General features: G+C 42.0%; 1 protein-coding gene across 2 annotated transcripts in view; it reads left to right on the top strand.

The window, feature by feature from the left end:
• Positions 1–16,884, top strand: part of LOC307249814 (arf-GAP with coiled-coil, ANK repeat and PH domain-containing protein 3-like) — a 53,416-nt gene that overhangs the window by 26,041 nt on the left and 10,491 nt on the right. For both annotated transcript variants that reach the window (XM_080026666.1, XM_080026665.1), the window contains exons 3-14: positions 2,604–2,723; positions 3,358–3,411; positions 6,849–6,907; positions 7,316–7,499; positions 7,774–7,818; positions 7,984–8,079; positions 8,576–8,650; positions 10,035–10,046; positions 15,643–15,755; positions 16,107–16,158; positions 16,284–16,384; positions 16,656–16,767. In XM_080026666.1, the coding sequence (XP_079882792.1) occupies positions 2,604–2,723; positions 3,358–3,411; positions 6,849–6,907; positions 7,316–7,499; positions 7,774–7,818; positions 7,984–8,079; positions 8,576–8,650; positions 10,035–10,046; positions 15,643–15,755; positions 16,107–16,158; positions 16,284–16,384; positions 16,656–16,767 (1,023 nt within the window). The remainder of the gene's footprint in view (positions 1–2,603; positions 2,724–3,357; positions 3,412–6,848; positions 6,908–7,315; positions 7,500–7,773; positions 7,819–7,983; positions 8,080–8,575; positions 8,651–10,034; positions 10,047–15,642; positions 15,756–16,106; positions 16,159–16,283; positions 16,385–16,655; positions 16,768–16,884) is intronic.

The following is a 16,884-nucleotide window of genomic DNA, read 5'->3' as shown; positions in this document are numbered from 1 at the left end:
CTTTAGATTTAGACTGATAGTCCTGTAAGTTAGAGAGCATTTAGAGGATTAATGTAGTTAAGTGGTGACCTCACCTTCTTTCTTCCCATATCTCCCTTTAATCGTCTTTGTTTTTATGTCATTGTATTTTCTTCCCTCTTGTGCACCCCTCCAAACAATACGCTTATCCACGTCAATAATACGTTCAAATGGAGGTCACTTAACAGACGCACAGTCCATTAAGTGCAGCCGGTAGATAAGAAAAACTGATTGATGTCCTTGATGTAGACTAGAGTGATGAAGTGGTTATGTGGGTGACTGTGACATGTTCTTGATGTTGCAGTCTCCACATTGTTACAACGCCATCCCTTAAATTAACGAACCAACACTGACATTTCAAACAAACGTCCCTGACCCCGCCATGCCCCGCCACGTCACACACACACGCACACACACACACACACACACACACACACACACACACACACACACACACACACACACACACACACACACACACACAAACAAACACACACGTACATCCACAGATGATTTCTACCTCTACAGTTCCCCTTATTGACATTTGATCTCCATTTGAACGCCATTGAAAAATGAAGAATATCAGGTGGTTGGGGTTCCCTCAGGGTGATTGGTTAAGCAGGGGTCCTCACAGTGCTTTGTTAGAGGTTGCCCTGAAGCTGCCTGAGGAGCTTCTCTCTTAGAGGAGAATATTATAAAAGATTGATGACAGCTGAACCTGCCTACAGTGATGTTGCCTGCTCTGACCAGCGTGAAAACATTCAATGTTGCACATTGTAAAATGGTTAAATCCTTGCTAGCTACATTTTGCTGTTGGCTAGTGTGCTGGAAGGACATATCTTGAGTAATTCTACAAGTACAGCATTTTGTACTAGTTAATCTAAAAACCACAACTAGCATAACTGCTACACAATTTAGCAAAAAGACCATTTCTATGAATTTCAATTGCCCATCCTCATGACCAGCAGGACCCTCTGATCCCCACCGTAACTGTTTGGGTCGATTGACACAGCGGTCACGTGGAATGTGGCATTTTGACTCCCTAGTCAAGTGGACCCCTGTGGTTCTTCCAGCCCATTCATCAACAAATCCTAGCACACATACTGTGCCTCTAATGGCCTCGCTCAAACCCTCAGGGGGTTAATACAGCACACAGAGGGATCAGATTCTCCCTATCAGCCAATTTGTTGACAGACATGTTGTCAGACCAGCCTGCCACCAGCAGGTCAGGAATTATGATGCCTGTCATAGTCTCAGTCATATACTGTACACTCAAACGTAAACATCTTTAGTTGGTTATGCTGTATATGTATCGATATTAATAATCTATACATATATTTAGCAAAATAAACTTGCACATTTTGAGCCGGCATCTCACTTAAGCAGTTATTCTTTAGTCGTGCTGCCATATGTTGTGCGTTTATCAATCCCTTACTCTCTAGTTTCTCATGCTTGGCCCATGCAGAGTAAAAAGTCTTACTGTCAGCCACCCAGAAAACCACACTTACTTAGTGACAACCTTGGGAACTCCTGCACAAGATTAGATAATTAAAGGTTTACTGCACTCTCCTTTCTGCACGCCCCCCTCCTGTTGTACACACAGCTGCATCAGTGCAGTGATAATGACAGTGTAGTACCACTCATATTATAACCCGTAAAGTTTGGGAAAGTGCAGCGGTTGCCAGTTCATGTGGTGTTTAAAAGAGTACATACCGTCACTGTGATCTGTCTGCACCTGGTAATATACATGTTTACAATTTGAGTTTTTTTCTCTCATACGGCTGAAATCACTCACCGTCTGTGATATAATGTGTGCGCAATGTTACTTTTATGCCATTATATTTGACTGCTTAAATTCTCGCTGTGAAATCTACATACTATAGAATACAGCAGAGGCTCCCAAGTCTTTTTAAGACATTTCAAGCCTAAAATACCAATGCCAAGACTTATTTCAAAACTGTGCCATCTTCTTTTTTATGTATTTATTGTATTCCTTGAGCTTTCTTTAAATAGTAAAATGATCTTATATTCTTGGTTTTTGAGGAGAAAAAAACAGGCACAGGAATATGCAACAATGATCATGTATTGATTCTGTTTTTCACGTAGCTCGTGTAGTTTCTTTAAGTATTCATCTGAAAAGCTTTAAGGCATTTAAAGTTTTAACAGGGTTTTCACTACAGAATTTTCAATGTACTCTACGTGTATAGGTTGTTTGCTTCTCTTTGAACATATTTGAAAAGCTAATAAAACATGTAATTCATATACAATTTCACCTTATGATTTTGTGTGGTAAAACAAAAGTTAACGCTTGCACCCTTGGCCTTGTCCTTAAGGCACCAGACCTTTTTGAATAGCTTCAATAATGCCTGCATTGTCCCAGAAACAGACATGATGATTCATCTGAACTTGACCTTCCTGGATCCTGCATGAAATAAGCAATTATCTTTAAGCTTTGTTTTGATTTATGTAATCACTGGGACTATTAATATCCAGGCATGGCATTGTGTAAAACCCATTAAATAGACTGTTTCTGTCGTGTATTTAAAGTGATTATCTCTTATGTTTTTCTCCCTCCCCGATACTAGCTGGTAAAGCTATGCAGTGGGATGATCGAGGCTGGCAGGGCCTACGTCAGCGCCAACAAGCTCTTCGTTAATGGGATCAAGGACCTGTCCCAACAATGCAAGAAAGAGGAGACCATATCGGTGAGAAAAAAGCTGCGCTGTATCCTACAAACCCAAGGACCATATCTGTACATTCACTGAGGAATGTTTGAGGGTCTGCTTCCCAACAAACGGCCGCTCGTCTGTATATCTGTGCCTCGGACATTCCTGTGAATCCCCACAGGATTAATAACAGTGTAGCAACATAAACAGTATATTGTCCAGTCGCAGGATCGTCCAGCTGTTTAAATCATGTCAGATGTTGACACGCGCAGACAAGAAGATGTTTACGCTGATGCTTTACGTGGCTGGAAGCAGAGAGAGATCTGAATCCTGCTTTATGGGGTTTTTTTCTTTTAGGAAAACATTTGGACTAGATTTCCTGTGAGTGAAGGTCGCCCTGGTAGCTTTGGGGTGAAGCGGTAGTGACATAATTGTTTCACAGTCAATAACAACAGTTGAATGTCAAACAAGTACAAATCAGGTGGACATTACAAACACAGAGAAAAGGGCTGATTAGGGATTTCAAATGATTTATTATATGTATAAAATCTCTCATATGGAAACCACTGTGCTTACATTGTTTGTGTGTGTGTGTGTGTATGTGTGTGTGTGTGTGTGTGTGTGTGTGTGTGTGTGTGTGTGTGTGTGTGTGTGTGTGCCGTCAAATTTGCAGGAATGCCTTGAAAAGTGTGGAGAAAGTCTCCAGGAGATCGTCAACTACCACATGGTATGACACACACACACACACACACACACACACACACACACACACACACACACACACACACACACACACACACACACACACACACACACACACTCACACACACAGGCTTTAGCCACGGGCGAGAGGTTGAGTTAGAGTTGTTGTTAGGACACGCCTAGGTCTTTTTGGCATGTTAACATCTTTCAGACATCCAGTCCCTCCTGGGTCCAGTATTGCACAACAAACTCACACTCACTCACACACATACTAAGGCACAATTTAACTGTGACCTCACTCTGCAACGGTGAATCTGTCCACATGTGTGATTCAAACCACATGCTTAAGCAGATGTGTGTGGCCGCTCTAATGCACACACACACACACACACACACACACACACACACACACACATACACACACACACACACACACACACACACACACACACAAAACACAGAGACACACACAAAACACAGAGACACACACATACACATATAAGTGTGCAGGTTTCATTCATAGACGGAACACCAAACCTGCTACGAGTTTGGGAATCCTAAAAGCAGATGAACATTCAAAGAGATATTCTGACATGACATTTACACTTACATGCACCGGTGTAGGTATGAGTGTGTGTGGTCTGTTAAAGTGCCCATGATTGTCTGTATGTTAGATTACATGAGACTTCTGTACTTCTAACAGAGACCCTCTAATATTAAAACTGGTACCAGCAGATACCCTGGTGAGGATAGGTTGGTTTTCTTAGAACTGATTTTTTTCAAAGTTGTATGACTGTGTCTGCGACTTTCTCTGTGTGCATAAGAGATGCTTAACACTAGCAACTGTTTTCTTCCCCTTTAGACCTAGATGGGTGCTTCTTTTTTTTATTCCTGCCCCTTACTTCACTGACTCCACCAAGGTCAAGCCTGTTTGCCTTTTAAATCCCTTTGTTAAGTCAAATCAGAGCGCTGCACGCTAGATGGGATCTATCGGCTGCATCAGTCCATCACAATCTCCTCCGCTCTCGTTTCCTCTAATCACAGTTTGGTTTCTTTCCTTTCACACCATACCATGTACTAACACGTTTGTTTGTGTTGTGTCAGCTTTCAGTCTTATCACACAACAACCCACTACCACTGAAAATGAGATGAGGCACTAGGGCTCTGGGCCATGCTACTTTGTGTGTGTGTGTGTGTGTGTGTGTGTGTGTGTGTGTGTGTGTGTGTGTGTGTGTGCATCCCCCCCCCCCCCCCTCATCACTTATGATTCACGACATGCGTCTCACTCCTCCACTCTACCTTCCAGGAATGACACTAATAGCTTGTCTGGCAGACAGACAGACAGACAGACAGACAGACAGTATGAATGAAGGATGGAGGGAGGGTGAGAGGGAGACCCTTTAATCCTAACAGAATGAGAATAATATCATGGTGGATTTGAACGGATTGCTGGGAGATTACGTTGCTGCGCTCGATTAACTTCGGTGCAACTTTCTGTGCTGTAGGGGAATTTTTCTGCTTTTCCTGCTAAACGGATGTGCTGGTTTGCTGCATCTCTGCTGTTCTCGCGCAGAATAGTTACAGGAGAGGTGACAGGTGAGACTGCCGCTGTAGCAGACACTGAGGATTTTGATGAATCCCAGCTCTTTTGGGGTCGAGAGTTCTAGGGGTGGAAAATGGGTGTAGGCATGATGTAGGTTGAGTCATACCAGGGCACCATAATCCAGACAGAGCAGGTCTGGGTGGGACATTTGGATTAGCTAACATGTGGGTTCAAAGTCTATCTGATGGAAGAAGGTTTTTCTTTTCCTTTTTTCCTGGAATTTAATAGTTTTTTTTATGTTGAACTGGATTCCCAGCCTGGAAAGTACCAAGCTTTCTTTTGGCTCAGCACACATTGTCTACACTTGCTCAACACATTTTGGTATGATTATATATTCTGTAAACAACTATACTAGGAATTTGTTCAAGAGAGCAGCTAATGTCTATCACTACTGGCTCTGTTTCATAACTATGATCACGGAAGCAAGTCTGTATTACTGTCCAATTTAAACCCGAGTAAAATGTTTATCCATCTTTCATTTGTTATTGGAAATTATTATTCATCATACATCTTGAATTCTGCACAGATAATGGGTCTTTTTTGGATGTTCAGCTAACCTGAAAAAATAATTTAAGTCATGGTTGCTTTGCTTTTAATTATAATAAAATGAGTTGGAAATGTACCAATTTGAGCCCTTGTTCAGGAACATCCTACTTACAAAGTGTCACCAATAAAAGGCAGAATGTATGTCTCAGTTTCACTTGAGTAGTTTAAGATTGATAATGGTGGATCTCATCTACTGCTATAACCACACGCTTGCATGAGTTGTGAGCGGTAACATTTGAACTATAATTGTAGACAGGCACACGTATGAAGGAATTAGTTGTCTGATGCCTGACCGACCACTTGAGACTCCACCACAGCCATTTAAAAAGCCATTTAGAAAACTCTGCCGTTAGCGAGGGGTAGCAGGGGGATTTATGTTCCCACAATGAGTCCAGACTACATCTGTGGAAATGTGTGAAATGCCACGTAAAGCAAAGACTGCAGAGAACCAGCCTGTGAAGTCATCTTGCTCTGTAGGGAGGTTATATGGATGGGGGCAAGGACACACACACACACAAACACACACACACACATGCACGCACGCACGCACACCCACACACACACACATGCATGCATGCACTCACGCAAACACACACACACACACACATGCACGCACGCACTCACACAAACACACACACTGACACACACACACACACACACACACACACACACACACACACACACACACACACACACACACACACAGACTAAGCCTGTAATCCTCAATGTGTATGTTTATTTACTAAGGGATTGCTATAGAAAGTGTAATCCTGAGACTGCCAACTGATTGTTTGTTTGTGTGTATGTGGTCATGGAACAATCACAATCTAATCCAAATGCATTTGTGTATGTGCCTTAGTGTGTGTTTTGCGTGGGAGGCATTCTTGTGGTCCACTACATACACTACACTGCTGCAGCGAAGCATACATCTTTATTCAATAAAGATGGATGGTCTGCAGCCAATAAAACGTCCTTGTATTTCGAGTGTGGTCAGAAATATAGAGTAGACGTGCCCCCATATGCACAAGACATAGAGTGGGAATCCAGAAGTTAATAAATGGGATGCGAAATCTGTGATGTAAAAATCTGTTGATGCAGCAGCTGAGTGAGCACACGTGAGTGTATGTATGTCCTTACCCCCTTTTCCTTTCCCCTCCTCTGACTGTGGTTTAATCTGTCATGGTTCACACTGCCATCTTGTGGTGAGGTGGAAGCAACTGCAGATTTGCCCATTTTTGCAGCTATACTGCTGTGCTTTTGTGATCACACACGATGCTCATGCTTCACACCTATGTTACTGTCTCTGTGCACAGATTCTGTTTGACCAGGCTCAGAGGTCCATCAAGCAACAGCTTCACACCTTCATTAAAGAGTGAGTATCTCGCCACAGCCAATGAAGTGGTTATCTCCCTGCTGTTTTGACAAAGAGTGTAACGCATATTTAATTGCACATGCTGAGTAGAGGCTGGTGCATGGATGAAAATGGACATCTTTGACAGGTGACATGTCAAATCGGATTCAAGCTAAACATCAAACAGCCTCATCAGGGCAGTTGAACAAAAATGTCTGAAATGTAAATGTGTTATTGTTAGCATTCTTCATTGCCCGAGTTAAATCTTTTATTTCTGTTTTCTGCATTGCTGTAACCAAACGAAGGAAAAATGCCTCGTAGCAACGTGAATCATTCATTTCAAGAGACCTTCATGCTCTTGTGATTTGGCATAGATGCATAAACGGAAATTAATTTAACTCTTTTTTTCTCTCTTCTATTTCCCTTCAGGGATGTGCGTAAATTCAAGGACACCAAGAAGCAGTTTGACCGTGTGCGCGAGGACATGGAGCTGGCCCAGGTGAAGAACGCCCAGGCACCCAGGAACAAGGTGCACGAGGCCGAAGAGGCAGCACAGGCCCTGGTCCTCAGCCGCAAAGCCTTCAGGCACCTGGCCCTGGACTACGTACTGCAGGTGACACACACACACACACAGAAACAGACACACACACACACACACACACACACACACACACACACACACACACACACACACGCACACACACACACACACACACACACACACACACACACTGTTTACCCTAAAATCCAACTGCAGATTATACTGCCAGCGTTGGCCATTAGGTGGTGCTGTCACTCAACAGATGCTGAATGCAGACCAGGGGAAACGCTTTAACATGTGGCCTAATCACTACATTTTGCTTTTTTTCCGCTTTTGTCTTGTGCAGATCAATGTGCTTCAGGCCAAGAAGAAGTTTGAAATCCTGGATGCAGTGAGTAGCACAAAGTTTTGTAGTTGCCATTCAAATGTTGTCATGTGCGTCTTGTAAAAGGCATGTCAAATGTGTACATGTGGAGTCCCTGTTGTGTGTGCTTGAGAGAAGGGTCAGTAACACAGTTGTATGACAGTCATCATGGTCTCCCTGTACCTCTTGCAGATGCTGTCCTTCATGCGTGCCCAGTACACTCTGTTCCAACAAGGCTTCAACATCCTGGACGAGATCGACCCCTACATGAAAAAACTGGCTGCTCAGGTGAGGCCAAAAACTGACCGATTCTCTTTTTGTTTTGTTTATTTTCACAGTTCGCCCTCATGCACAACAGCCTTTCTGGCAAATAAATGTGCACTCCGAAGAATCAAACTTGTTTTTTTTGTATATTATTATCTTAGCCAGTCCCACCACAACAGAAACTGCAACATAACATCAAAGTTATATTCCGGTTTGAAGAGAGTGCTCAATTATAACTTTTCCATGAAATAAAAACATTCATAAAAACTATTTTTTTCCCCTCAAACAAAAGGTAAAATGTTGATGTCTCAGTCATGAGATGTGGAAAAGTGTCTCCATGCCACCGATATTCACACCATCTCTATAGTCATATGTGTGTGTGTGTGTGTGTGTGTGTGTGTGTGTGTGTGTGTGTGTGTGTGTGTGTGTGTGTGTGTGTGTGTGTGTGTGTGTGTGTCTTTGCGTGTATTCTATTGCGCCTACATTTCAAATTTAACTGGCCTTTGTTTGCTCTGTACAGCTGGATCAGTTGGTCATTGACTCGGCCGTGGAGAAGAGGGAGCTGGAGCACAAACATGCAATCATCCAGCAGAGGGTGAGACAGCAACACAACTCACAAACACCCCCCCCCCCCCCCCCCCTCCCCAGCCTTAACATTAACACGCATACAACGTGACATATAACATTGATTGGCCTAGCCTTGAATTGCAGGTTAATCTTTTTGATCTTCCTAAAAGCTTGATGAACTAGATTATTTCCCCCCCCCCCGAAACAAAGGTCATGTCAACAAAAACAAATCAATCTCACTTAGCATGACGGGTTCCTCCTAAAGAAAGGTCAAAGAAGGCCAATGTTTGAAAGGTATCTCTCAGGAATCACATCAAAAACTTAAGCTACCATGAAATGCCATGTTCTGAAAAGAGCAGTGGAATTCTTGAAATATTTTTAGGCCGTTGCTTATGTGGCTGGAGCTACCGGCTTTTCCTGCTTTTTTTTTTTTTCACAGAAGCAAAAAAGAATAATTAGAACATGTTTATGATTGAATGTAGCTCTTTCTTCTTTGGAAAGTTGTATCCACAAAGACAGCTTGGTATATTTATTTTATGGGTGGTCACTCGTCACAATAAAAACAACTCTTTCAAACCCTCACACTGCCCCAATAGTCGGGCACAGATGCCCAAAACTCCATCCATCTGCTACCTGAGGAGATGCCAAACACATGGCTGTTTTTTGGCCCAACTTGGCCTTTCCCTCTGATTGATTTAGTTGCCAGGAACAGGCGTCCTGCCAGACACAGCACACAGCTTTGTGTCCAACCTAATGGCCCGTCAGCAGCCCCGATCTTTAATCTTAAGCCTAATACTGAGTGATGCTACTTGACTGTTTTTTTGATGAATAGAAACAAGTTCCCCTCAAGTCTATGGTGCTCACAGCTGAAAAAGTCAGAAAGACTTCCAACTGAGATAAAGCTTTGTAACCAACTACTTCCTGAACTAGCAGGCTAATTACTTCTTATGTGAAAATACCTTCTGGACTGAAGATTTAGTATGTCCCGATTCTTGAGGCCAGATTTAGGATGGTTGGAAATACCCTTATGTCTACTACATCCGGCCGAGATTTTTGGTGTTGAAAACAGCATCCTATTTGGGCTATTCTGACCCATAATCCAGTGCACACCTGAAGTGATGTCACATCGCCGGAGCCTCCATATGAAACCAAGCGACGGATGCGACGGATATGGAGGCAAGATCAAGGCGCAATGTTATGATGAAATAAATAATTAAAAGTATGTCCCAATTGTATGCCTACTGCATCCTAACTATACTCTTTTTATGATCAGATGTAGTATGTAGAATAGAAAAAAGAAAGAGTATGCAAATCGGAACGCAGGATCGATTGGTGCTGATCACTTACTAACACTTCCCTCTCTCTTTCCTCCCTCCTCACCTGGTCCTTGCCTGACCGTGTTCGTCTTAAAGACTCTTATGCAGGTGAGTTTATATTTTGTTTGCACTTCTATCTAAATTGGCGCATTACTGAAAACATCAAAATGTGACAGATGCCATGTTTTTAACCCCTGAAAACAATATCTGTAGGGAAAAAAAGAAAATAATCATTTCTCAATCACACAGCAAGTCAAAAAATAACAAAGCCTGACACTTAAAAAACTATTTTAAATGTTTTCTCCTGTTCAGTTGGGTATTTGTTGATCATTTGACATTTCTCTCTCTACACATGCCAATATGCAAGCTAAGCACTTTCCTGTGTTAATAACAAAGTCTAGCTTCAAGTGGCACTCCTTTTAAAACAACTTGTAAAAAGGAGACTGGCTGTGTGTGTGTGTGTGTGTGTGTGTGTGTGTGTGTGTGTGTGTGTGTGTGTGTGTGTGTGTGTGTGTGTGTGTGTGTGTGTGTGCCATCACATGCTGGGATTGTAGGAATTGATAGGTTGTGTGCTGTTGTTTGTCTGGAAGCATCACATGCTATGCCTGTAATGGGTGGCTCCATTTCCTGTAACTGCTGCCCAGTGCTGTTGTGTGTTTGCATCTGATTCCACTGAACTTGTGTGTATGTTTGTGTGTGTGTGTGTGTGTGTGTGTGTGTGTGTGTGTGTGTGTGTGTGTGTGTGTGTGTGTGCGTGTCATCTGTTGGTGCTTGTATGGGCGAGCCAGTAGCTACCTCACTGAAGCGTGCGTTTTATAGCTTTTCATGACTTTCGTGTTCTTCAAGTCTCGGCTGTTAACAAAGACCCTCGCCCCCACAACCCGGAACAATGAGAATACTGAGGGAACTTCCATTGTACAAACCCTGGGAGCCTATTTTTATCTCTTATTTGATGGTGTCTTTCATCTGTTTTTCCCCCTGTTTTTCTTCATCCCTCATGTGGGGAGACAGTCACACAATGCTTTCTATCCCGCGAATGCACACACACACAAACCACCCGTGCCTCTTTTGAAGAATACAGCACCAAAATATCCTCCCGTCCTTCGGCACTCTTCCAACGAATTTCAAGCCATAACCCCAAGGATTTGTCAACATGTCAACAAGCCAGATATAATTGTCAAGAAGAAGGTTAAAAATAGTTTCATAGCTGTGATGTATTTTTTTGTGTTCAAGCTATTTTTTCCAATATTATCTTTTGTTTTGTTCTCTTTTACTTGTCTTTCTTCGTACATGTTTAAATCCCCCTCTGTCTATCCCTAAAGAAGGATTTTTTCTTTCTCCCCCTTTTCATTAAATAACTAACCATTCTCATTTAATGCTGATAAGCTCATCAACATAATACATTCTGCATTTTGCAACACACAGCATGATGCTTGTATCTTTTCTTGAAATAACTGAAATTGGAATAGAAAATAATGGTTGAAATAGTCAACAAAACTAAAAAATAAATTAAAACTGATGCCCCATACCCTTTAAGTTGTGTTTAAAGTCTTAAAATCCTGACAAACGTCATTTCAGTATGTTGGAGAATTGAGTTAATCTTTTTACAGTAATCCAATAAAATAAGAACACATAAGCAGCAGTATACGATGATGACAGCACACTAGCTGGGTCTTTTCTTGTCTGATGCTGTACTCTACTAAAGTTCCAGCTCTGGTGATCACAGTGCCAGAAATGTCAACATGTCACTAGAGATGTGACTGTATATCGTGATGCCAGCCTCAACCCACTTCCTCCTCTGTCCGGCCACTGCCAAAGTCAACAGATGGCACAGTTAGTTGTTTGAATGTGAGCACAAGTGAAAGAGAAAGGCAAAGAGTGAGAGGGACAGATAGAGGAGGAGATCAGTTTTAGTTATCCAGACACTGAATAAAAGAGAATGAAACCATACAGAGAGAAAGAATTGTATTTCTGTTCGGTTTGATTGTGACTTAACTTAAATCTCTGTTGTTGTTGTTGTATTTTTATTTATGAACAAAATCCATGCAAATTGTTGTTGTTCCAATATCACAATTCAAGACATATGTCAAATGTGATGTAACAAATGTGACGTTAGAAACTACGCTGACTCAACAGTGGACCCGTGAAAAAAGTCATGTTCCACGGAGGTGTTGTTTTCCTGTGAAATATGACACACGGATCTCGGTTTCGAAGATTATCTTTTTTTTTCTTTTTTTTTTACCTTTAATTTATACAGGTAAATCCCATTGAGACCGAATACTCTTTCGCAAGGGAGACCTGTTTTCCTTTCCCACGTTACCATTCACACACATCGAAGCCTATCGGTGATAAGACACCAGACCGAAGAAAGATAATCTTCTATATCCAAACCCTCTTACTTTTTTATTGTATCTGCTAGAAATAACATTTTACAAAGGAAAGCCTGAAGGGAGAAAATAATAGAAAGGAGCAGGCGACTTCAAAGGATCTAAAATGTTGTTTTGTAAACCCTTTTTTAGATTTTTTCCCCTCCTTTTTTAAATTGCGTCTGTCGTGCACAGATTCTGTGGTGGTGCAGTAGCGAAGCCACGAGACAGCAGCGTTAGTGAATTATAAATGGTATGCATCCTTTATTAATAGGCCATTAAGTTACTGCAGTACTCACACTCTGAGAAGAATAAGAAAGCTTCATAATGAATGTAGTTCAGTCGCTTTGGGCGAGCTGTGTTCCAGTGAGAGAGAGATGCATGGTGGCACATGACATGTAAAGTCTTTGTATAAGGGTTTTCGTTCATTAATGAGTGCTGATGCAGTGTTTGTGTGTATGTGTGTGTGTGTGTGTGTGTGTGTGTGTGTGTGTGTGTGTGTGTGTGTGTGTGTGTGTGTGTGTGTGTGTGTGTGTGTGTGTGCAAGTCAAAACAATGATCTTGTCAGCAGTGAGAAACAATTTGAATAATTCCATATGTGCACTGTGTGCCATCTTCCCCTTGTCTTCATCTTCCTTTTATTTTTTCCTTTACCTCGACTTCACAGTCCCTGTTTTTTTTTTGTTTTTTGGGGAAAGTCTGCATTGCTCCCTTCTCCCCCCCAAAAAAAACAGATCACAGGCTCCTCTTTTCTCCTCTCTCCATTATCTTCCACGTTAGTCTTTTATGTGTGCAGGACTTCATTGTGGCTCCCGGGGGGATTGTTGCCTATAGCACGCTCCTCCTCCATTGTAGGGTACAACCTGTTTTGGCTGTGCAACTTTCTTAAGTCAGAGATGGAGAGATACAAAAACACAGAGCATATTTGCTCTAGGAAGGAAGAGAAAAACTATTAGAAACCAAATGTGTCTTTACATAACAATTCAGAACACGTGTAGGACTATGCAGATCATGCAGTCTGTGGTATTTTGCCATAATTAAGAATGTTCAATTCTGCAATATATGTTGTGGCTCCCCGCCATCAAACACTTGTTCACTGCGATCCTCCATGGGCTCCTGGCTGATTTAATGTGGGAAGAGGTGGCTTCGGGCTGGTGTTTGGGGAGCAATAATGTCAGCTTGATTAAGCAGGAATAGTGTTCAGGGCCGCGGACAGATGGAAAGCTGACTCCCTCCAAAAGTGTGGATAAAACCCTCAGAATAGCTGGGGGGTAGTAGTCCTAAATCGTGGCGCGGGGCGGCACATGCGGGCCTCTGACCCCCCCACTGTCGTAGTAGAATGAAATGTTTGATCTTCGGCAGCAGTGACGAGGTCAGCGGGGCACGAGGGCTCTGTGGCAGCTGTATGCTAATGAGCGCTCGCGCCACATCCTCGGCCTCGCGAGCCAGGGCCAGTCGGCAGGTGGCGGTGAGTGAAGGAACGTCGCGAGCGCGCTGCTGGCTGCCAGTCTCTCATCTGGACAGACTCCCGTGCGGACCGTGCGCGTGTTTATCCTCCTGCTACTAAAGTGGGCTATAGTTCAGAGATGCTCTTTTTTTTTCTTTGACGAGTACTATTTTATAATTTAATTTATTTATAAATATTATTTATTTAAGCTACTTGTGTGTGTTTTTCATTTTTTTTCTTAATATATGTTACTTTTGAATTTTTGCGATGCTGTTGGATGCCAGTTTGGTTAAAATGAAGATCTTTGGCAGGCTGGACTGTAGACTGGTGAGAAACGTCATTCATTTCGTTTAGTCTTAGTTTTCATTAGTTTTCATGGATGCTTCTGTCTGACAGTCGCCTCCCTCAGGCTACAATTTTTATTTTACTTACATTGTAGTTTTTACATTGTTGAATCAAGACCTAACCAAGTAGCCTACTATGCCTAGCCTACAAAAGCCCTAAATTATATTGCAATATTGTTGCGTCTTGTAGTGTCTTCTTTTGGGGTAGAAACTTACAACTGACGACCTAGCTCAGTTGCAGACACTAACTTTTATTACACAGTACAGTGAGAGGCATTTAGTCTCAAATGGACAGACTAGATATAGGCCTACAGGACTAGATGGATACAGATTGCCTTTGTCTCCTGTCCCACCTTGTGTCGCATGTTGCTACTCCTTGTATGACCAATGACCACACACATTGATTCACTGTTTTTAAATCTTAACTTCTTCTAGCAAATTAAATTATAAAATGATTGGTGATTGTTTTGAAATCTGGGTTGATCAATGAAAAGGCCTCTGCATGGTAGGCCACCGAAATGACATGGGTGTGCAATTACACAGTCAGTTTTTCTTTAAAAAATAACTAATTCCCTATCCAATATTATTTTCAAGAAACGGTGTGTGTGTGTGTGTGTGTGTGTGTGTGTGTGTGTGTGTGTGTGTGTGTGTGTGTGTGTGTGTGTGTGTGTGTGTGTGGTAAACACAACTTGCCATATGCCCAGCATTACCTTTCCCCCAAACCAAAGGCCTCCCTAACAATAGTGAAACCTAATCTCTGCCTGCAATCACATTAAAATCTGTCCTCTCTTTTTCACCTCGCTGAACAGGTGGCTTTAAAATGTCCTCCTTTGGAAACCCAACTCTTTGTGGACAATAAATAAATAAATATTAAATAGAGACTTATTAAGTGTGAAGGTAAAGAGGTCAGATTTGACGTAAACATTAAAGGTTTAAGTAACAAACAGATGGCCAGAGAAGATAGTCTGTTTTTTTGTGGAGGAAAACACAGACACATTGCACAAGACAAGATAATAGATATAACAGAGGGATTGACCAGCTGTAGCATTGTGTCCGCACAGCTACTGTATGTGGTGCTGATAAGGCGCTATCTCTGTTTCCTCTTGTGATGTCTAGGTGGACTTTCACACTTGTGAAATGACAGAACCTTTATGCAGCGTATTCTGCATTCAGCTGAACTTTACCATGCATTCCTACACAGGACTGTGGATTTTGCTCCCACAGTCTCATACATTGGAATCCTTTTAGGGGAAGAAAACTCATCGTGGCCATTATGGATTATAATTCAATATACATATGAGAACAGTAGTATGGATTCAAGAGAGACCTGAGAAAAAATGTAGGCCATCATCAAAACAGGCTCTGGTTCACAGAGTTGAAAGGATGAAGTCTCATGTTCTTGAAGATGACACTATCAGTGCAGGAGCATATACCATGTCCACAAGAACAAACTGAATCTTGAGCATTGTCATTAAAACCAAATCATGCAGATGAGAGGAAGCCGGACCCTAACATTGTTCCTGTGCACCCATGTGTGTTCCCTACAGGACTTTTCTTACGATGACCCCAAGTTGGAATTCAATGTGGATGCCCCGAATGGTGTGGTCATGGAGGGCTACCTCTTCAAGAGGGCCAGCAACGCGTTCAAGACCTGGAACAGGTAAAAGACACAGTGAAGAGGGAGAGCATAACAGAGGAGTCAATTAACAATTCAGAAGACAAACGCTTATAGGATTATCAGTTGACATGCAAAACAGGGTAACATAAAAAAAGATAAAAAATATTGTTATGAAAATGTTATTTTATGCTTTTTTTATGCATCAAATGACAAATGTCAGAATAATTTCCTAAACACTTAAACAATACTACTGCGATTACTATGGCAATATTAATCACCATTGTTTTAAACAGTGTTTTTTCCCTTGCAGGGCCAATTTCAGCATGCAGACATTTGATTGATAATGTCTCTCTAACAGACACACTAACTTCATACCTTCTCCCCCTTCTCAAGGCGGTGGTTTTCCATACAAAACAGCCAGCTGGTCTACCAAAAGAAACTCAAGGTACCCTTTTGATTTTGTAATGTGTCCTCCATTGCCAGTCAAGGGAAGACCAACGTGATTTGTGTAGCATGCAGTAAATAAAGCAGAGTTGTTGTGACACTCCTCTGTTAATTGCTCTTTCTCAGGACTCATTGACAGTGGTGGTGGAGGACCTGAGGCTGTGCTCAGTCAAACCATGTGAAGATAATGAGAGGAGGTTCTGCTTCGAGGTGGTTTCACCCACTAAGTAAGTGTGTGTGTGTGTGTGTGTGTGTGTGTGTGTTCGTGTGTGTGTGTGTGTGTGTGTGTGTGTGTGTGTGTGTGTGTATGTGTATGTATGTTTCAACAGGATGAAGTTTAATCAAAACTTGAAACATATTGCTGTCATGATATATTTTGACTGTGCTACATTACTGACTTTATAATGTGGAAAAATCAACCACGTAACATGAAGCTTTATAGCTATTAGGAAATTCAGGCCTGGTAGTAAAAACTGTCATTTACAAACAAACTTGTAGGAGCTGTATGATGCAGGCTGAGTCGGAGAAACTGCGGCAGGCTTGGATCCAGGCAGTGCAGGCGAGCATCGCCTCCGCTTACAAAGACATCGGCGACAATTATTACATTGAGGTTCGTACACACACATTTACACAGCAAAAGTCACCTCATAACACAAATGATTTTTTATTATAAATCAGTCCTGTGTAACTTCAGAATCTCTGTCTCTGACCTGTCCGCCTGCCCCTT

The sequence above is a fragment of the Ammodytes marinus genome (genome assembly GCF_949987685.1).
Source record: "Ammodytes marinus genome assembly, chromosome: 4".
Lineage (NCBI taxonomy): Eukaryota > Metazoa > Chordata > Actinopteri > Uranoscopiformes > Ammodytidae > Ammodytes > Ammodytes marinus.
This window is presented reverse-complemented; position numbering and strand designations above follow the sequence as displayed.